Source organism: Rattus norvegicus, chromosome 3, assembly GCF_036323735.1.
Source record: "Rattus norvegicus strain BN/NHsdMcwi chromosome 3, GRCr8, whole genome shotgun sequence".
NCBI classification, from domain to species: domain Eukaryota; kingdom Metazoa; phylum Chordata; class Mammalia; order Rodentia; family Muridae; genus Rattus; species Rattus norvegicus.
This window is the reverse complement of record NC_086021.1, coordinates 33,436,093-33,457,715: the sequence shown is the minus strand read 5'-3', so window position 1 is coordinate 33,457,715 and position 21,623 is coordinate 33,436,093. Positions and strand designations below refer to the sequence as shown.

The window sequence follows — 21,623 nt, the reverse complement described above, 5'->3', positions numbered from 1 at the left end:
CATCCGCGCTTCTGGATGATGTAGTACTGCAGAGTTCCAGCCATGGGTTCTTCTGGCCTAGCTCGACTGCAGGGTCTCTTCGCTGTCTATAAACCTCCGGGGCTGAAATGGCTGCATGTGCGTGAGACCGTGGAGTTGCAACTGCTTAAAGGTGAGTATTCGGCCGCCGACCCACGGTTCTGCATCAGTTCCGTCTGATGCTTAACGAGGTCACGTGACTCGTTTGACTGGTTGGAGCTCTTGGTTTTCTCTTGTACACATTTTGTTACTCTCCACTTTCCGCTGTTTTCCGTTAGAGAAATGCATTCTATAGTGTTGGTTTTCTCACGATTTCTATTGTGGAGTTAGAACTCGAACTATTTTGTTGGCTTTTTGAGACAGGATGGATCTCTTGTAATTAAACCGACCTTTAAATCAGTGAGGCCTTGAGAAGTGACTCTTCGGTCTCCACCTGCCAAATGCTGGGATCACAGCCATGAACCACCACACCGAACTTCAAACAACCATTTTTTTCTCTTTTTCTCTTCTTTCTCTTTTTTTAAAAACAACTTTCATGTAGCCTCAAATTTGCTATGTACGCTGAAGATAAACCTTGAATGAACTCTTGACTCTCCTGTGCCTTCATTACCCAAGGGCTTAGACTACATCTGTGTACCACTACCTCCCGTTAGGGTACCGGTGATGGAACCCAGGCATCTTGCATATTGTGCAAACACTCTGTGAACTGAGCTATATTTCCAGCCCAGGATTTTTGTTTTGTTTTGCTTTTTGTTTGTTTTTCATTTTTTGAGAATAGTTTCTTTGTAGAGCTCTGGCTGTCCTGGAACTCACTCTGTAGACTCGTCAGGCCTTGAATTCAGAGATCTGCCTGCTTCTGCGTCCCCAGTGCTGGGATTAATGATATGCACCATTCTACCTGGCCTCTGAAGAACTCACAGTCTGTTTTCCACAATACGAAGATCTATATTCTATGCTACCATCTCTCTACCCCTTCTGTCTGTGGTGGGAACATATAGACAATGTGTTCTTTTGTGTTTAGGTCTCAATGCACAGCAGCCTTCTGCTCCAGAACAGCATGTTCGCTTCTTACTAGGCCCTGTGGAAGGCAGTGAAGAGAAGAAGTTGACTCTCACGGCCACCAGTGTGCCCTCCCTCACCACCCACAGACTTGGTAAGACAGAGTCAGGCAGGATCCTGGCTATGATGTCATAGGAAATCCCAGGCCTGAGTTAGATTTCTAGCCCAGGGATTGTCAAACTTTGCTAGAGGGGTTGGGGATTTAGCTCAGTGGTAGAGCGCTTGCCTAGCATGCACAAGGTCCTGGGTTCGGTCCCCAGCTCTGAAAAAAAAAAAAAAAGAAAGAAAAGAAAAAAAACTTTGCTAGAGAGGGAAGACTTTAAACAGCTTAGGCCTACAGGCTCTGTGGTTTCCTTGGCCTTGCTCAATTCTGCCATTGTAGTGCCAAGCATCATTAGACAGTATGGAGAGAGTCTTCTATTTCAGTCAAAACTGGAGTGAAAACAGCTATTGAGAGCAGTTATAAACACCAGGATGCGATAGACTGTGTCTTCTAGGGGAGTTTAACCCCTGCTCAGTACTAGACATCATGTTATCTTTGTCCTTACCACAGGTCTATGAGGTAGATCTCTTTTTAAATAATGTATTATTTGTATGTATGTGTGCACATGTATGCACACCAGGGCATGGGTGTGGAAGTCGGAGGGCATCTTTTGAGAGTTACCTCTCTCAGGCCATCAGATGGGTCCCAGGATCAAACTGGGTCATCAGGCTTGGCAGTAAGAACCTTTACCCACTGAGTCACCTCAACAAGCCCTTGCTTTTGTGTTTCCAGACACAGTTTCCTGTAATCCAGGCTAGTCTTGAACTCACTGTGTCGTTGAATCTGACCTCGAAGTCCAGATTCTGATCCTTTTGCCTCTGCCTCCCAAGTGCTGGGGCACATTAGTCTGTAGTCAGTCAGTGGCCAAGAAGCTGAATCTGGGGCCATAGGTCAGTATTGTTCCACAGACAGACCTAGGTCCTACCTGAGTTTGCTCACTGACTTGGGGAGAATGGCCAGGTTTTCTATCAGCAGATGCTGTGCAGAGAACCCCATAATCTAGATCCCCAGTATAATGCTGATCTCAAAGCCTCTCATGGGAGAACAGTGATAGGCAGAGGAAGAAGATCTTGAATTGCCCTTTCTCTGAACCCAGGGAACTAGGGAATTAGTGGTCCTAGCCACAGAGGAGCAGGCTGGAAGTCCAGCTGTCAAAATTTGAGCCCCATGAGGCCCTTCTGTTGTGGAGTGAGGGCCTCATGCCAAAGCCACTCTCAAAGCTCATTAGTTGAAGGAATGGACTGACTTTTTCTTTGCAGTTCGTGGTCCAGCATTCAGAAACCTGAAGATCGGTGTGGGGCATCGTTTGGATGTCCAGGCTTCTGGTGTGCTTGGTGAGTCATGCACTTGGTCTGGGGATGTTGTGCTGTGGACTTAGAGAAGGATCAGGAAGTGATCCGGAGCCAAGTCCATAGTTTATCTGACCTCATGAGCTGAGAAGGTCCCACCTCTGTCGAGGGATCCCACCTTGGCACGTGGTTCAAGGCCTCATGGACATTTGTTTACCCTACCCATGATAGATGCCATGTAATATTATCAGTGAAGAGAGTAAGACTGGGGCTAAGGCCTGGCCAGCAAATGCCCGTGGTCCCCAGAGGAGCTACCATCAGCAAGGGTGCAGCAAGGGTGCAGCAAGCATGCAGCTCTGCTTCCTCTGGCTGTAGTCTGCATATTGCCAAAGCTGGGTACAAAGCTCCAGTCAGAGCCTTCTGTGGCCTCCGGTCATGTGGCAGCCATTGTCCGGCCTGTATAGTCTTGGTTCCCTTGTCTTTCTTCCTGAGGTACAGGCAGTCAGACATGATCTCATGCCCCCTCCCTGTTTCCCTCTCTAGCAGTGAATTGAAAGCCATTCATTTCTTTAGACAGAGGGATAAACAGATCAGAGAATAGGCAGGAAGTGGCCCCATAGGCCACTGTTTGGGGTCCTTCCTTTGTATGATTAGCTTTCTGTTAGCCCCTCCACCCCCGCCCCCAGTCTGTGACACACAGACCTGACTGTGAAACACAGACCTGAGAATCTTTATCTGTTTTACTGATCGAGGGCTTGAAAGAGTCAGAAAACCTAGATTCCTGCTTTTGTTTCTGAGACAAGGTCTCGGTGAGCCAAGGCTGGCTTCCAGTTGGGTATAAATGACCTTGAGGTCTTGACTCTCCATCTCAAGGCTGGGAATTGTAGGCATGTGTCACCTTGACTTGGATGTTTTGTTTTGTTTTTGTTTTTTTGAGTCAGGGTTTCTCTGTATAGCTCTGGCTGTCCTGGAACTTGATCCACAGACCAGACTGGCCTCAAACTCAGAGATCCACCTGCCTCTGCCTCCCAAGTGCTGAGATTAAAGGCACGCTCCACCACTACCCAGCTGATTTATTTTTCAAATTTATGTGTTTATATGAGACAACGTCTGACTACTTTCAAGGCTGACCTGGAACTCAAGGTTCTCCAACTTTGGGCTCCTACATCCTGGGATTATGGGTGTGTGCCTCCCCTCCAACCCCAATTGTAAATGCAACTTGGTGGAGCTGGGACAATGGTCTCTTGCTTTGGGGTGTTTCAGGGCCCTCTGGGAGCCTCCTCATGTGCTCAGGCTCATTTCCCACAATGAGTCAGATGCCATCCTCACGTGAGTCCTAGAGACCAGTGTTGGTAATGGCTCCCTCCCTTGATGCTGGAGCCTTGTTCCTGTCTGGCTGCAAGGAGAGGGAGAGTGTTTTGGTGTCAGGCAGGGGCAAGGGTAGCTCCCAGGGAAAGGGACTGTGGGTGTGAGAAAGGGTCTGGTTGCCTTTCAGTTCTCGCTGTGGGACACGGACGCAGTCTCCTCACTGACATGTATGATGCTCACCTCACCAAGGTATGGTGGCTAAAAGTACAGGTACAGCCTAATTATCCCTTGGTGCTTTCCCAGAGGTCATAGATAGGGAAGACCAAGGCCACTAGCAAGCATTTTCTGCTTGCTGTAGCTAGGAAAGACTAGCGATGCAGCATTACCCATCACACTGTTCTATTCTGACCACCACCAAAAGCTGTGTGTGGATCCCCTTATGAAAGCCCCATAGCACTTAGCTGCTCTCCCATTTTACAGCTGAGTAGACTGAGGCTTAGGAAGGACATGCCTAACCAGGCACAAATTGTTTAAAGCCTTAGGAACTGAAATTTGAGCTCAGATCTACCCCACACCACCATCCAAGCCCAGCCGTGTTCTGTTCTCACTGCAAGAAACGTGAATATCACTGTCCAGTCCCCGAGACTCCTCCAGGACCGGGTGGAGCCTTAGACTGTGGTATTGTGAAGTCTGCCGAGGGACACTTTAGGTAGCTATGTCTTCAGTGCTGAACAGCACAGAATTCAGGACTAAAGTTTCCAGTTTACAATCCCAATCAAGGCTGTGATAACACGCTTGCCTTGTACACAAGGCTCTCCATAGCCAGCATTGGAAAAAAAAATCCATCTTCTACCAGTCTGCCGGCCACAGCTCACATGTCCTTGGCGAGTCAATGAACATCTTTTCTTTGTGCCTCAGTTCCCTCAAGTCTATGATGGGGATGAAGAAATGGGGGTTAAAGTGACTTCATGTAAAGCCTTGCCTGGCTCAGTGCCCGGCACGCAGTATAGGTCAAATCAACATCACTGCCACCACTGTCTCTCTCCTCCTTGCTGTCATCACTCCAGGGAAGAGGTGGCTGTCTGTACAGAGTTGAAGGAAGGGGAGTTTCTGAGGGCATCCAGCAATGCCTTGACTTGGGCGCTGAAATGGCCCCAGGACATGTATGGGGTGACACTGCTCTGTCTGGCTGGGTGGGTGGAGACTGGGCTGGTGCCATGCCCACCCCCTGGTCACGGAGAACAGGACACAGAGAGCTTCCCCAGGCTCCAGAGAAGAGTGCACATCCTCCCTCAGGGTATGCTGTGTGTGGAGCTCTGAGAGGCCCCACCCCGTCAGGACTGGCACTTCCTCAGCATCAGAGCTTAGGATGGGGACTCCCCTGCCTGCCTGTCCCCACAGGATTACACGGTTCGTGGCCTCCTGGGCAAAGCTACAGACAACTTCTGTGAAGATGGGCAGTTGATAGAGAAGACAACATATGGTGAGAGCCAGAGGCGGGGCGGGAGAGGGAACTGCCTCAGCGTCTTCATTTCCTGTGTCCTTGATCTCTTCCTGACCTTTCCAGGCCACAGCGGTGCCTGTGCGCTTTCGACAAACTAAGCTCAGGTTGGAGACTTGCCCTCACCACCTGTTTCCCAGAATACCCTTTAACCTGCTTCCTTTCCTGGTTCAAATGTTCTACCCCTGGGGAGGCTTCTCCACCTCAGATGCACTCAGAGTGGGAAGAAGCTATAAATACTGCTTAAGATCCACCTTTTCATTCTCAGGAGAGATGGACCGCAAGGTTCGTCTCGTGGCCACACACTTCAAACAGGGTCACTGTCCAGGTTTAGTAGTGTAGGTGTAAGTGGGTGTAGTGTCTCATGCCTTTGATCGCAGCACTCAGAAGGTAGAGGCAAGAAGACTTCTGCATTCCGGCGAGTAGGACAGCTAGGACTACATAGGGAGACGGTCTCAAAAAACTAAAATAATAATAAAATAATAATAATAGGGGCTGGAGAGATGGCTCAGCGGTTAAGAGCACCCAACTGCTCTTTCAGAGGTCATGAGTTCAATTCCCAGCAACCACATGGTGGCTCACAACCATCTGTAAAGAGATCCGATGCCCTCTTCTGGTGTGTCTGAAGACAGCTACAGTGTACTTATATATAATAAATAAATCTTTAAAAAAAAATAATAATAAATAACATTTCTTGCTTTTACAAGACAGGGTTTCTCTGTGTAGCTCTGACTGTTGTGAAACTCACTCTGTGCAGCAGGTTGGACTCAAACTAGAGATCCACCTGCCTCTGCTTCCTGAGCCCTGGGATTAAAGGTGTGCACCACCACTTTTTTTTTTTTTAAGATTTATTTATTATATATGAGTACACTGTGGCTGTCTTCAGACACACCAGAAGAGGGCATCAGATCCTATTACAGATGGTTGTGAGCCACCATGTGGTTGCTGGGATTTGAACTCAGGACCTCTGGAAGAGCAGTCAGTGCTCTTAGCCGCTGAGCCATCTCTCCAGCTCCCGCACCACCACTTCTTAAAGGAGATTCATCCTTTTTGTTGTCTTAGTATGTACTGAGAACCACTCAGGGCCTTGTGCTTGCCCTGCCACTAAAAATGTTCCAACTCTTCATGTATCAGTTACATAACTGAAAAGTAGAGTAAAAGTCAAAGTATACCAGGTGGGGGAAAGACCCACATGCAAAGTGACCAAGAGAAGAAGCTAGGAGAGCTGGGTTTGGGGGAGCTTCCTGGAAAAGGATGAAGTTAGGAGATCTGGGAGGGCTTCCTGGAAGAGGAATCACTGGGTTGGGCCTGTCAGAGGGCAGGAAGACAGTGACAGCTGGATTCTAGGTGGCATGGTGGGTTCAGTGAAATCAGAAAACTGGAGACAGCGGCCAACTAGGCTTCATTCAGCCCTGTGCTGTTCCCAAATCCTGGCACTGCTTAGCAATTGGTGTGTGGCCCCGCTGTGCCTCAAGGCCTCGGCTCCTAGTAGTTTTCGAAAGTCTCAGGCTCAGGTGCTCAGTCCCTTTGTGGAGCCTGGAGGCATAGTTGCTCCTCCCTGGGTGTCTGCCTCTGCTCCTGGCCACGTGCTGCCTCCTGCGGTCACTAACCCCGTTACTAGTTCTTTGTGGAGAGAGCTCTTCAGACAGTGAGTAAAGCCGAGGAAAGAGTCCAGTTTTCATCAACTTAAAAATAATCTGTGCTTTTGTGTGTTACTCTGTGTGTACCATGTGCGTGAATCCCCTGAACTGGAGGTACAGATGGTTGTGAACCACCATGTGGGTTCTGGGGACAGAATCCAGATCCTCTGTAGAGGCAGCCAGTGCTCTCAACCACTGGGCCATCTCTCCAGCCCCTTCATCAAGTTCTCTTTTTATTTTTTGAGATAGTCTTAACTTTGTAACTCTGGCTGGCCTAAAACTCACTCTTTAGACCAGGCTGGCCTCTGACTCATAGAGATCTGCCTGTGTTCCTGAGTGCTGGGATTAAAGGTGTACACCACTACAATTGGCAGCTTTATGTCTTTATTTATTAATAATATGGATTTATTAATAAAATACATTAACACTATTATGTTACTTACTTTTTTTTTTTTTTTTTTTTTTTTTTGGAGCTGGGGACCGAACCCAGGGCCTTGCGCTTGCTAGGCAAGCGCTCTACCACTGAGCTAAATCCCCAACCCCTGCTTACTTATTTTTATTGTTAAATTTTGCAGTGTAGCCCAGGCTGGCCTCCAACTCATTCTCCTGGCGCCCTTGGCTCTCAGGAGCTGTGGTTACAGGCATGCAGTACAAAGGACTGAATAGACCCAGCCTCCTGACAAAAACTCCACACTGGACGCTCTGGCCAGTTCCAAAATGGGCTCGTTTTGGGTAAAGGGTGCTTGGCCAGTTGCTGTGGTCTGTCCTCTGGTCGCCTGGAGACTGACACTCCCCTTGCCCCATGCCTCTTCCAGACCATGTGACTAGAGAGCGGCTGGACCGGATCCTGGCTATGATCCAAGGCTCCCACCAAAAAGCCCTGGTAATGTAAGTAGATCCAAGAGCTCCTCTGCCTGCAGGGGGATTAGAGGGGAGGTCCATACCCCAAGGAATATGACTAGGGGTGAGTGGGCGATGGAATCCCCTAGGAGCTGAGAGCTTGCCCAAGAGCTCTCTGCCAGGCTGCTCAGGACTCCTGACTCCCAGGCATCAGCCTCATGGCTGCCAGGAAACTAGCCATCTGTAAGTCAGACATGTACCTGAGCACAGTGTTTCAGGGACAGAATGGGCAGAACCTGCTGGGATCAAAGGAAGTGGCTCAATGGACAGAGCTCAAAGAATCACCTGGCCGGGCCCTGTGCATGCACCCACGGTCGGTCGGTCGGCGTGCCAGGACTGAAAAGGCCAGGTGTGCTTAGAAGCCATATAAGGGCTTGAGGTGGGAGGGGCTGGGACAGCAGAAAGGGAAGTAGGTAAGACTTCCCCGGGCAGTGGGGACTGAGGATAGTTCTGAAGCAAGACTGTAGTCTCACTGGGGACCCTGTGAGGAAAGCTGGACAGGGACAGAGACAAGCTATGAGGACAGTGGCCTGTGCTTACTGCTCCAAGCCTGAAGACAGCAGGGAAAGCAGGGGCAGAGTGGAGGGAGACCTTAGAGGGGGGAGGGGCCACAGGAAAGAAGGGACCAGGATGACACCGGGTCCTGAAGATGAGCCATTTGTGTGGGTGGCCCTGGAATCGGGTGACATTGAGGTCCCTAAGGGTTGCATTTTTTAGGTAAGGTGTCTGAGGGTGGAGCACAGGGCACAGGGTGTGGTTGGGATTGCTCAGCCTGTGACAGATGGCGTCAGGGATTGACAAAGAAATGCCTTTGGTGGCTGAGAGGGAAGCTGCCCTGAAGGTGGATGGGAGAGTGGGGGTTGGGGGTGGGAATGGGGAGAACAATGAAGACACCCCCTCTTATGGTGGAGCAGGTGCCCCACACTGGCCTCCTACTCTGGCCCTCCTGAATCCCAGGTACTCCAACCTGGACCTGAAGTCCCAGGAGGCCTACGAGAGGGCTGTGCAAGGCGTGATCCGGCCCATGAACAAGTCCCCAATGCTCATCGCTGGCATCCGCTGCCTGCACTTTGCACCTCCTGAGTTTCTTTTGGGTAAGTCACCCAGGAAGCTGGAGTCACGTGTGGCATGCCCAGCCCTGAGTGGCTTCTTTCCACCAGGTCCAGGCTCAGCCTAACCCACAGGAACAGCACAAAGGCGATACTCTGTCTCCTGTCTGTTCCCAAAGCATGTGAAGCCAGCCCTTAAGAAGCAGAAGCTGGGGGGTTGGGGATTTAGCTCAGTGGTAGAGCGTTTGCCTAGCAAGCGCAAGGCCCTGGGTTCGGTCCCCAGCTCTGGAAAAAAAAGAAAAAAAAAAAAGGAAGAAGAAGCAGAAGCTGGGGCTGACAGCTCAGTTCCTGAGCAGTTCCACATTGTTCTAGGCCCTCAGACATGACTGTCACTTCCTGTCCCACCCAGCTCTGCCCCAGCCTCTTCCATGTTCCCTTGGCTTCTTCCCTGGGTGCCCCTCACTCTTGCTTGAGTAGACAAGTGAGTCAGTGTCTGCCAGAAGCCCAGCCCGCGTACAGCCTGGGGGGGAGGGTTGCTGGGGCCTGACCCCACAGGTGCAGGGGGCCTGCAGTCTGCACCACTGCCATGCGCTCAGCCCTACAGCAAAGCTAAAATGCATCTCTCGAAGGATGCTCCTTGTGGAGAGGAGTCCGAGGGACATGAATCCAGATCAGCTCGGTCCCTGCAGCTGTTCCTGACGGTCACATCTGTGTGTGTCTGTGTCCCACAGAGGTGCAGTGTATGCACGAGACACAGCAGCAGCTGAGGAGGCTGGTGCATGAAATCGGCCTGGAGCTGAAGACCACCGCTGTCTGCATGCAAGTGCGGCGCACTCGGGATGGCTTCTTCGGGCTGGACGATGCCCTCCTGAGAACCCAGTGGGACCTGCACAGCATTCAGGATGCTATTCAGACGGCAGCCCCCCGGGTAGCCAGAGAACTGAGAAAGAACTTGAGCCTAATGTCGGGCCACCAACAACAGCTCCCCAGTGCCGGGCAGCCTTGGGCTTCAAGGGTCCAAGCTCCACTTTGAAAGTGGGAGCCATGCAGGGTAGTAAGGCCAGGCAGGCGCCTGGATGTAGGGGCAAACAGGCTTTCAATAGTCAGAACTGGTCACTCTGCAGAGAGTGAGATCAAGGAGGGCCCTGAGCTGTCATCTCAGCAAAACAAAAGTACAGGAGGGAGCCTTCTTCCTGTCACACACAAACTAACCACAGAGGTGAGTGGGTAAGCTATCATCGCAGCTAGTTGGGAGGCCCAGGTTAGAATCTCGACAGTTCAAGGCCAGCCTAGGGTTACTTAGTGAAACCTTGACTCAAAAAGAAAAAAAAAAAAAATCCAGTCAGGCATGATGTCTAAGCCCTCCAGAGAGAGAAAGAAACTAGGGAGTTTACGGCCAGCCTGGGCTACTTCCAGAGTTCAGCTTTTCACAGAGATGGGGAATGCTACCTCGACTTTCCTTGTCCATTGTTGATTTATTTAGATTCACACGACTGATGATCTGAATCTGTTTTCACATGGGGAGAGAGTCTTTTCACTCTTTCAAGGTGGTGCCTCACATCTGTGATCTCAGTACTACTCAGCTGAGGCAGGAGGATAGCTCGGAGTTTGAGGCCAGCCTGAACTAGTCTTCTGGAGTACTTTGTAGAGTGTGTCAGCATTTAATCCTGCCAGTCACGGTGCAAACCTGTAATTTGCCTGGGTGGTAGAAACAGGAGGACCAGGAGTTCAAGGTCGTCTTGGGCTGCATAAGTTTGAGGCTACACAAAACCTTGTCTCTAAGAAAATATAAAAAGCCTAGAATTCTTTTTCTTTTTTTTTTTTTCTTTTTTTCGGAGCTGGGGACCGAACCCAGGGCCTTGCGCTTGCTAGGCAAGCGCTCTACCACTGAGCTAAATCCCCAACCCCCTAGAATTATTTTTAAAAGGTTCTATGCTCAGTGGTAGAGCGCTTACCTAGGAAGCGCAAGGCCCTGGGTTCGGTCCCCAGCTCCGAAAAAAAGAACCAAATAAAATAAAATAAAATAAAAGGTTTTATTCTTTTTTTTTTTTTTTTTGGTTCTTTTTTTCGGAGCTGGGGACCAGGGCCTTGCGCTTCCTAGGCAAGCGCTCTACCACTGAGCTAAATCCCCAACCCCAAAAGGTTTTATTCTTAATGTGTGTATTTGCATGCGTGTTGTGCATATGCACCCTGTGCATCATGGGGGCTAGAAAAGGATGTAAAAGCCCTATGGCTGGGCTTAAAAGACAGTTGTGAGCCACCATGGAGATGCTGAGCGTGGACACTGGTCCTCTGGAAGAGGAGCCTTAACCTCTGACCCATTTCTCCAGAGTTCAGTTGCCTGTGCTTTGATGCGGCAGCAGCGACCAGCACCCTGGCTGTGAGCAGTTACAGGCTGGTAAGAGTTTGTATCTATGGGGCTGGGGATTTAGCTCAGTGGTAGAGCGCTTACCTAGGAAGCGCAAGGTCCTGGGTTCAGTCCCCAGCTCCGAAAAAAAGAACAAAAAAAAAAAAAAAAAAAAGAGTTTGTGTCTACAGTGTGAAAACTTGCAGGAAAGCAGGATTTTGTTTTCTGCGTGGTGCTGGCAGAAAGAGTAGTTTTGAGAAGACACAACAGGTTTATCAAATACACAGTGTTTTCATTCTTTGAGAAAGGCATACAGTGTTTTAATTTCTCCCCCAACTCTTCCTCGACCCCATTCCTATCCCTGTCCCCCTCTCAGCCTCAAGTCAGCTCTCTTTCTAAGTCCCTGAGGTCACTTAGTGTTGGGCATGTGCGTGGGTATGGGACCATTCACAGCCCACTCCTCCCCCAGCAGCCTGTCCCCAGGGCCTCAGAGTGATGGAGTCCCATGAGCCCCTTTGTGTGGTAAATGATATTAATTGGAAGTTTCCAGCCTGCCTTAGATTATTTAGTTCCCAGATAAAAGACACACCCTTTACACTTGTAAAAGCCTCTATGGCTATTTTGTCTACTTCCCTACCAATAACCCAGATATAGGACTTGCCATGTTCTGCCTGGGCCACTCTTACTCCAACTGGATCCCCTCTTGGCCAGTTTTCACTATCCCTTACGCATAGTGTCCTCTCTGATCTCTCCTCATGGTCTACCCCTCAGACCCCAGGCTCCACCTTCCCCTCTCCTGCCCAGCTGCAGCACATGGGCATCTTTATTGACCAATTAGGGATATCTTGGGGTGGGGGCAGGTCACACAGCAGCATGTGCACAGGATCTTCTCCCTGGGGCAACCAGATCTGGGGGTCAGTGTTCAGCATGACAACACCTAACAGACCAGACCTCAACACCTCTTCCAAGCTCGCTGGAAGGTTGACTGGCTTGGTTGTGGGCGGACATCAGAGCTGCTGCTTCGAGACTGTCATGCCCAGAAGACTTTTCCTTGTCCCTGCTTTTGTGGTGACCTGAAGGAGGTGGTGTGGTACACATGTCTCATTTAGGTGGAGCTACTGAAGTCACATGGGCTGCACCTTGACCTTCTGGGACTCTGTTAACTGCTCTCCACTGAATGGACAGTGACGAGCTGTGAGGCCGAGCTGCCCTTGCCTGTTCGTGTAAAGATGGCTCTCTACGGGGCAGAGAAGTAAGACAGAAGTCGCCGTTGTCCTCCCCTAGGACCTCCTCAGCTACAGGTTCTTGACCAGGTACAGCACCAGGCATGACCCCCTCCTGTGGAGTAAGCCCTAAATCTGAACTGGGAATGGGTACCTCCCTAATTAATATTAATGCCACCATGGCACTGATGGACATAGATGTCTTGCTAGGGCGGTCTTCTGGTGTGGCTTGAGGGGTCACGGCTACACATGCTGTAGTGGGCTTTTCTCCCTGAGTAACCTGCACAGTACCTTCTAGTGCTATGAACGGTTTCCAGGTTGGTTCCAGATTAATTTCTTCATGTGCTGTTCGCCAGAGTGTGGCGTCCCCAGCAACATGGTCTATCATGTTGCGGTGGGTAACCAAGAGCAATAATAGCATTAGCTTGTATTGTTTGAGGGACCTGGGGCTCATCCTGACAACAGGAGGTATCTCTTTGTTGAGAGGAGCATTTTAATAACCTATGGCTTCTGGGACAGAGCTTTAGCCCTGTGTAGTATACCTCCAAGCCCTCTTAAATAAATATACATATATATATATACATATATACACATACATATGAATATAGATTTTTTAATACTTGTTTTTAAGACAGTTTCGCTGTGTAGTCTCGGACCTGTTTGTAGATCACACTGAGCTTGAGTTCCCAGCAATCTGACCACCTCTGCCTCCTGAGTGCTGGGGTTGAAGGTGTGCACTACTGCATCGACTTAATTCTATTTTTTAGTAAACTTATAGAATGAGTTTCTGTGTGGCTTTTCAAATATCCCCAATGTTAGTGACCCCCCTCCCTACCACCTAGGGATGTTGTTAAAGCTGTTTCTCTCACCAATTTCATTTCTCTATGCAGTAGGTACCTTACCCCTACATGTAGATACTTTTTGGCTTTCTCTGACTGGTGTTGTATTTAGAAAAATATCTTGTATTTGGAGAAAACCAATCTTGATCATGCGAACCTGTGAAAGCCCTTAGAGCTGAGTTTGAAACCAGCTCACAACAAAACTACTCTTTATTTGAGGGGAAACATACATGCTTTTAAGGTCCAGAGGTCACACCGTCTCTCCTTCAAATGTGCCCCACTTTGCCTTTTGAGACAGGAACTGTCCCCAAACCTAGAATTAGCAATTCTTCCCAACTGAGTGGCCAAGAAATCCTCAGCTCTCTTGAGCTGGGATTACAAGTGTGGCTTTCCTGATCCTTAAACACGGCACTAGGGGGTCTGAGCTGAGGTCATCATGCAACTTTAACCTCTGTGTTTTGAGGCAGAGTGTTACATTGTAGCTCAGGCTGGCTTCAAACTCGCAACAGTCCTCCGCCCCCACACTTGGGTGCTAGCTTCACAGGTGTGAGTTACTGCAGCAGCTCACCCGGTTAGCTTAGCTATGCGCCCCTCCGTCTGAGAGGAGACCTTCCCACATTCCCCTCACCCTCAAAGAGAAGCACCAGGATGCCTCTTCTCCCTGCTTTCCATGTGGCTCTGTCCCATCTGTGGAAACTGGCCCTACTTAGCATCACATTTTGCCCTTCCACAGTGGCCTCCAGGGCAGCTTGCAGCTCTAAGCAGGCTCCTGGCTAGAACTCAAACACTCGACTTCTCCATCCATGGAATGGGGATAATGACTTTGACCATCTTGTGTGGTTAATCTGCCAGACAAGCCAATGATGTAAGTCATGCTGGTAGCGTGTGGCAACCCCAGCCCCTTCTGCAATCCTTCCAGTGACCCATGACCTCTGTCTTATCATCAGATAAAGGAGAGGCTCCAGTGGCGGGCTGGCAACCAAGTTTTCTGACCAATGTCTAATGCAGGCACAGATTAAGCAACTGTCCCCACTGAGAGGATCCTAGTGACAAGATGGCTTAATGCAGTATTTCCTGGGTGAGGCTTAAGAGCAGAACAAAGATAGCAAGACACAGCTAAGGAAGTGAAACAGGCTATGAACTTTGACCGCAGTGCTCTGCAGATACAGATCTACCTTCAGTCACAGATGTAAGTCCACATCACAGGAAACTGTACCCAGGCATGAGAACTCTGAACTCTCTACAGTATCTGAAAAGAACATGAGGAATTAGCTGTAGGTGCATAGCTACTGCAATGTATGTTGCGTGAAGGCTGAGTCAGAAGGATCATGAGTTCAAGGCCAGTCTGTGTCCGAGTGTCAAAGTCTGTTGATGGATGGAAGTGGTGACTTAGTACTTAGGGTCACAGTGTGCTTTTCTGAGGACCAGGGTTCAGTTCCCAACACCCATATTGGGTGGCTCACAGCGGCCTGTAATTCTAGCTTCAGGGGATCAGATGCCTTCTGGCGTCTATGTGGCATAAACACACATGGATATCATCTTGGGTTTTTGTTTTTGTTTTTTTTTTTAATGAGGGCATGTGCTCAGAGCATGTGCTGCCCTTTCAAAAAATCTCAGGTTTCTTTCTAAGCACCCACATGGTGGCTTACAAACATCTATAATTCCAGTTTAGGCGGATCCAATGCTCTGTTCTAGCTTCCTTGGACACCAGACACACATACACAAACCTTTCCAACAGTTGGAAAGTCCAGTCTGAAGGCACATAGCGTCCAGGAAGCAGAGGCAGGGAGATCTCTTGAGTTTGAGGCCAGCCTGGTTTGCATGGTCAGTTCCAGACCTAGGCCACTTAGTGAGACCCCGTCTCAAATCCCCTCAGTCCCTCAGCCCTGGCTGTCCTGGAACCTGCTTTGTAGACTAGATCAGGCTGGCCTCAGACTCAGAGATCTCCCCACCTTTAAGTCATGCATCAGCAAGTGACCAGTCGTTTTGCTTTGCTTTTTACCAAAATGGAATCTAATTTGTGTGTGCAGTGCATCGCACTTGCCTCTCTGGTTTAGCAAGAACACGTGGCAGTTTTCCATCATGCCTGGGCATTCCTTTACACAGAGTCCTTCAGGGTGATTAGAGAATTGGGCCATTTTGAGAAAGGGCCTATCTACGGAGCTCTGACCTCTTCCTTCCTTGGGCAACTTCCTATTAAGAAACTGTTGCCCTATGATGAGTCACTTTCTCTCTCTCTCTAAAGATTTTATTTATTTTATGTATGAATACACTGTAGCTGTCTTCAGACACACCAGAAGAGAGCATCAGATCTCATTACAGATGGTTGTGAGCCACCATGTGGTTGCTGGGATTTGAACTCAGGACCTCTGGAAGAGCACTGAGCCATCTCTCCAGCTCCAATGAGTCACTTTCTCAAAGACATGCGCCCAGTCAGTTTATTGGATGCAGCTGACAATGTTAGCCTGCGCTTATGGCTGCGGGCGCTGGTAATGCATAAGTACCAAGAACAGCCAAAATTGAGTGCAGAGAAGGTAGCAGTGTTCAATAGTCAAAAAACTGATTCTTTGAGGCCAGAAGACAGTGAGGGGCAGAACCAAGAAATACGGAAGGTGATTCATCAGGGAAATGCAGAGCTCTCTGCTGAGTGGCCCCATCGCTAGGAAGCCCGTCTCACCAAGGCCTTTAAAACCTGATGGGCAGGTGTTAGCTGTTCTCGTAAAGGGTGGCTGGGCCAGCTCGTGGCTTGACTCAGAAGCCCTGATGACTCGATTTGGGCTCTGTGCCTTTGATTAATATCAGCCCAGGATCAGAGCTAGCCTGACTGGTCCGCTCCTTCAGAGGAGCTGATGCCTTGGCCCTTCATCTTGTTATCAGCCGTCTGGGATGGTTGTAGACACTCAGGCAAGGAGACTGTTATTAGGAATACTGGCTGTCATTAACTGAGGGCTTGAGGATGGGCGCAGATTGCCTCTTGTGTATCATGTTGGTCAATCACCCCATCATCTGGAGTAGAGATGAGGTTAACTTCAGTTTAACCTGTATACCTGCTACATATGTACCCCAAAGGAGAAACAGCCTCAGCTCTGAGCCCCCTGGATCCCGGCCAGAGTCATGAGTGAGTCCCCTGGATGTGTAGACTCACCCAGTTTGCTGTGGAGGCCGGGGAAGCTACACACAGTGATAGACACCTGCTCTGTGATCCTGTAAACAAGGTACACAGAACAGGGTTTGTTTTGGCCTCATTATGTAGCCCAGGTTAGCCTCAAACTTCTGTCTTCCCTTTACCAGTGGAGGCAGGGCTTGTCAACTGAACCTAGAGCTCTTCAACAGCCAGTCTGTCTCCAGCTGTGTCCAGAGATCCATGTCTCTTGCCTTGTGAGCACCGGAACCAGAGGTAGGCTGCCACAGGCATGGTTTGGCTCTGGGGATCCTAACTCTAGTCCTCACTTTTGCTACTTTAGAAACAAGCTCTTTAGTTGCTAGGCCGTTTCTCAGTACCTAGACGTTTATACAGGATCTCGCTAAGTGATAGTGACTGACTTGCGACTTTCCATGCAGTCCAGGCGGGCCCCAGACTCGGAGGTCTGCCTGCCTGTGCCTCAAGTGCTGGGATGAAAGGTGAGGGCTGTCATGGTGGAGGCCCAGTGAGGTGACTTTGAAGGTTAAGGCCCCTGCTGTGAAACTCTATGACCTGAGGGAACCTATAGTAGGAGGGAGACAGGACAGCAGTTCCCTGATGTTCACACACACACACACACACACACACACACTCACGAATGCACGCACGCATGTGTGGTAGCTTACTCACTCACACAATAACCATAAAAAAGTAAACTTAAGATCTCTCTGTTACAAAGTCTACCCTCAAGAACAGTGGAATAGAGATAGCTTGGTGGTTAAGAGAGGGCCCAAGTTGGATTGTTGTCACATCGAGTGGTTCACAACCACCTGTACCTCCTGCTCCAGGAGATCTAGTGCCCTCTTCTGGAATCCGAGGGCACCTGCACACATGTGTGCATACATTCGCACACTTTTTTTTTTTTTAAATCTTGGGGGGAGAAACACCAGCATGTTGGTAGCCACTCGTACCAGCTGTTGTCTGTTAGTACAGGGCACAGCTGTTGTCCACCCCCGAAGGACGCAGTGCGCATGCGCAAGGGTGTGTTCGAGTCAAGTCTTTGCCCACCCCAGGGCGTGCCAATGAGATCACGGCTATGCGGCCAATCGGGAAGGAACACGTTGCTTTGGGGGATATAAAGCTAACGCTCTCTGGGGCCATGGCGTCTCTCCTCTTCAAGATGCAATAAACACTTTGCTGCAGAAGGATCCTGGTGTCCGCGTGTGTTCTTGCTGGAGAGACGATAGCGCGGGACACCAGCAAACACATTAAACCAACTCATCCACTCCCAAGTTTGCCAGTCAGCTGCCTGGGCGGCGTGGCACGCAGAGGAGAGGTGCAGCCCTGGGTATAGGTCATGTCTACCTCTAATGTGAGCAACCACCCCCAACATAGACTTCGGTCCCAGCTATGGGCTTTAGTGTGTATTCTTTTTTTTTTTTTTTAAGATTTTTATTTATTTTATGTATGTGAGTACACTGTAGAGTGAGTACACTGTTGCTGTCTTCAGACACATCAGATGAAGGTTTTGGATCCCATTACAGATGGTTGTGAGCCACCATGTGGTTGCTGGAAATTGAACTCAGGACCTCTGGAAGAGCAGTCAGAGCTCTTAACCACTGAGCCATCTCTCCAGCCCCCTAGTGTGTATTCTTTTACTTTGATTTTGTTTGTTTTTTTTTCAAGACAGAGCGTCATGTAGCTCAGGCTAGCCTTGAACTCTCGATCTTCCTGCCCAAGTACTAGGGCAGTGTGTGCCTGGATTAGTGACCATTTCTATCACCTGGGACTAACCGTGTAAGCCCAGGTCTCCAGGGGTTGGGGATTTAGCTCAGTGGTAGAGTGTTTGCCTAGCAAGCACAAGGCCCTGGGTTTGGTCCCCAGCTCCGAAAAAAAAAAAAAAGAAAGAAAAAAAAAAGCCCAGGTCCCCTTCCCCTGAGAGCTGCTCTCCTGTGGACCAGAGTTTGGCAAAGAAGAGAAGGCTCAGAGCTAAAAGGCACTTCTGCTCTTGTGGAAGACTCAAGTTTGGTTCTCAGCACCCACAGTTCTCAGCCCTGAACTGTAACACCAGCTCCAGGGGGGGAACTGACACCCCTGGTCTCTGTGGGTATCAGGACCTATATGCACATCACATACATACACACACAATTTAAAAAACTTAAAAACCTCGGTGAATGAGCGGACAAATGAACTCCTGAAGGAATAACTGGGCTTCGTCTCAGCCTAATCAACACCTTCTCTGTAGCTGTGGGCAGTTGGCTGTTTAAGATCCCACGGTCATGGCCCCAGGGCCTGAAATGTGCTTAGAACACGCGGTGCGGCCATCTTAACACTGAGCTGACATTTACTAACGTCTGTGCAGTTATTAAGGCAGCTTGACGCGGTTACCACGGCATCTGTTACAGATGAAGAAATCAGGCCTGGTGAGATGAAGTTTCCAGCGACGTCTCTGTGCCTCTACGCCAAGCTGAGCCATGTCTTCAGACCACACACACACACACACACACACACACACACACACACACACACACACACACGAGCGAAAAGCTGCTAGTTTCTTTTCTCATTTCGACAAAATGCCTAAGAGAAAAGCAACTTGAAAGGCAGCCACCGCGGCACACACTGCCAACCCCACCCAGAGGCAGCCACGATGGCTCATACCTTCAGCCCCACACAGCACTCTGGAGCCAAGGTGGGCTGAGCTCTGTGAGTTTGAGGCCATCCACAGTGAAACCTTGTCTCAAACAAACCAATTTAAGTGAAAGTTTATTTTTGTTCACAGCTTGAGGGTGCAGGCTAACATGGTGTGGGACTAACATGGTAGTGGGGCTGTGAGGTAGCTGGTCACACTGAGCCCTCCACAGAGGGGTAAATGCTTGTACTCATCCTTCTGTGTTGGATCCCCTTCCCCCAACCCCAGCAAATGGAACGGTATTGCCCGCATTTATGGTAGGTCTTCCATTGCTCAGTTACGTCTTTCAACAACACACCCTTGGCTACAGGTCTGTTTCCATGATGATCCTAAACTAGCCAAGTTACGGAGACTAACCATCACTTCAGGAATCGTGGCCCATAGCATTAATTCCCGCACTCAGGAATCTGAGTCTTGTAGGTTTGAGTTGGGTGTGGGCTACATATGAAAACGTTCTCAAAAGACAGAAAAGCAAACAAATCTGTACCCGCCTTATGAGCATCCCACTCCCCGCCCTGCCAAGCCTATGCTCAATCTGACAGCTCCCAGCCCCTCCCCTTTCCCTGCAGCCTCTACTCAGCCTGACAGCCCCGGTTCCACCCCTTTGATCGGCTCAGCGGGAAGTTCAGGCCTTCTCATGGACTGGGTGACAGGAGCGCAGACTTTAGTGATGCCTAAGGTCTGGTCTGGTCTGGCAGAGCTGGTGGCTGAGGATTCTGTGGTGTGGTGGAGGTTAAGGGACAAGCATCTCAGGTGGGTGGCCATGGCCTGGTTAGTCAGACCAGAGGGGCTGATCTGGAGCTTCTCAGCCCCGTGGAGTCTGTAGAGGAGGTTGTAGTAATTTCCCCTACACGGTCCCACTTTTGACCCCGTGCACGCATGTACTTTCTCAAGTTCTGGTAAATCAAAAGTCAGAATTGCCCCAAGATGACAACAGGCCCAGCTCCTCCCTGGCAAACCAGCCGGGCAGGTTCACTGGTGCCAGAGTGGGGTGGTGGTGGAACAAGTCAACGCCAGCCAAGGAACACCGGAGCCTGTGAGGTGGCATGGGAGCAGGGAGATCAGGTCTCTCCTGAGTGCAGAGAGCGGAGACACTGCTGGTCTCAGGATCCAGCAGGGCGGAGGTGGGAGTGTTTTCAGGAGGATTTGTCCGGACTTTATTTCTGCTACTTGGCAGCCATTTCCTCACCTGGAACCAGGGGAGGTGCAGCAGAGGCAAAAGATGCCATTAATACTTAGGGAAACGTCCTGGTGGCACAGACATGTAATCTCAGGTACTCAGAAGGCCGAGACAAGAGGATCCCAAATCCAAGACCATCTTGATGGCAGTGGCTCAGGGCTTGCCCAGTCTCCAAATGAGAGTGAAAAGGGGCTGGGGGCAGAGTCGGCTGTGGAGCATTTGCCTAGCACGCATGGCTAAGCAACACTAATGAATACTCACAGAAGTATAGAAGGAATAGGCCTATAGGAGGCTGAGGTAGGAGGATCACAAGTTCAAGGCCAGCCTTGGCAATTTAGCAAGATGCTATCTCAAAGTGAAAATTGAAAAGAAACCTGGGAATGTGCCTTAGTGGCAAAACGCTTACTTAGCACGTGTAATGTCCTGGAGATGGGGAGACGGCCCGGTGGGTAAAGTGCTTGCTATGCCAGCTTGAGGACCCGAGTTCAGATCCTCAGCAAGCATGTGCAGATGTGTGGTGGTGTGCACCTGTGATGCCAGGTGCTGAAAGGTGGTGACAGGTGGCTCCCTAGAGCTCATTGACTAGCATCTTAGACCTTGACCCAAAATATAAGGTGGAAAACCATTTCAAAGACATTGATGTCACCTCTGGCCTCCACATATCCCTGCATGCCAGTGGCACACATTCACAACACACACGCGCACACACACACACACACACACACACACACACACACACACACACGCGTCCACACGCATGCACGCATGCACACTCATCAAAACAAATCTTCAAAAAATTGTGTAATGTGTGTATGTGTAGGGGGTAGTTTGTACAGACACTAAAAGTTGACATCCTGAAGCTGGGGTTATAGCAGTTGTGAGCTACCATGTATGTACTGGGAATCAAAGTCAATTCCCCTAAGAGTAGCCAGAGGAACTCGTGCTTCTTTTTTTTTCTTTTTTTCTTTTTTTTGGAGCTGGGGACCGAACCCAGGGCCTTGCGCTTGCTAGGCAAGCGCTCTACCACTGAGCTAAATCCCCAACCCTGCAACTCGTGCTTCTAACTGCTGAGCCTTCTCTAAGAAGCACGGCAGAGGTTTGCAACTAAGACCTCACGCCTGAGGGCTTGTGGATCCTTCCTCCACCGTGCATCCCTTCCCTTAGAGAAGAACTAGACATTTGAACATGGTTTCAGCACTTGGGAGATGGAGGCAGGTGGGATGAGTTCAAGGCCATCCTGGGCTACATGAGAAGCTTGACTTAAGATATCCCATTCTGAATAAAGGGTCTTGGATAGCCCTGGCTCTCGTAGAATAGGCCATGTAGACCAGGCTGGTCTTGAACTCAATCTGCCTACCTCTGCCTCCCAAGTGCTGGAGCTAAGTGTGCGGCACACCACACCGTTTACAAGGCT

General features: G+C 49.7%; 1 protein-coding gene and 1 long non-coding RNA gene across 5 annotated transcripts; one reads left to right on the top strand and one right to left on the bottom strand.

Annotated features, from left to right (window-relative positions):
- Positions 1-3: 3 nt before the first annotated feature.
- On the top strand, positions 4-10,615 carry Trub2 (TruB pseudouridine synthase family member 2). 4 transcript variants are annotated; one of them, NM_001014257.2, is made up of 8 exons: positions 4-151; positions 1,040-1,171; positions 2,380-2,454; positions 3,905-3,966; positions 5,119-5,200; positions 7,674-7,746; positions 8,716-8,852; positions 9,539-10,129. In NM_001014257.2, the coding sequence occupies exons 1-8, from the start codon at positions 43-45 to the stop codon at positions 9,838-9,840; spliced, it is 972 nt and encodes a 323-aa protein (NP_001014279.1). In that variant the 5' UTR covers positions 4-42; the 3' UTR covers positions 9,841-10,129. The 4 variants fall into 4 exon arrangements, with proteins under 4 accessions (NP_001014279.1, XP_038961507.1, XP_038961508.1 ...); XM_039105579.2 differs by having other exon boundaries at positions 12-151; positions 8,673-8,852; positions 9,539-9,676; XM_039105580.2 differs by lacking the exons at positions 4-151; positions 1,040-1,171; positions 2,380-2,454; ... (1 more) ...; positions 5,119-5,200; positions 7,674-7,746 and adding an exon at positions 7,765-8,107 and having other exon boundaries at positions 8,673-8,852; positions 9,539-10,615.
- A 48-nt stretch (positions 10,616-10,663) lies between these two features.
- On the bottom strand, positions 10,664-19,011 carry LOC134486066 (uncharacterized). Its single transcript, XR_010064742.1, has 2 exons — positions 11,260-19,011; positions 10,664-10,762 (listed from the first exon to the last, which is right to left on the bottom strand). It is a non-coding gene; the product is annotated as an uncharacterized LOC134486066 (long non-coding RNA).
- Between the last annotated feature and the right edge of the window lie 2,612 nt (positions 19,012-21,623).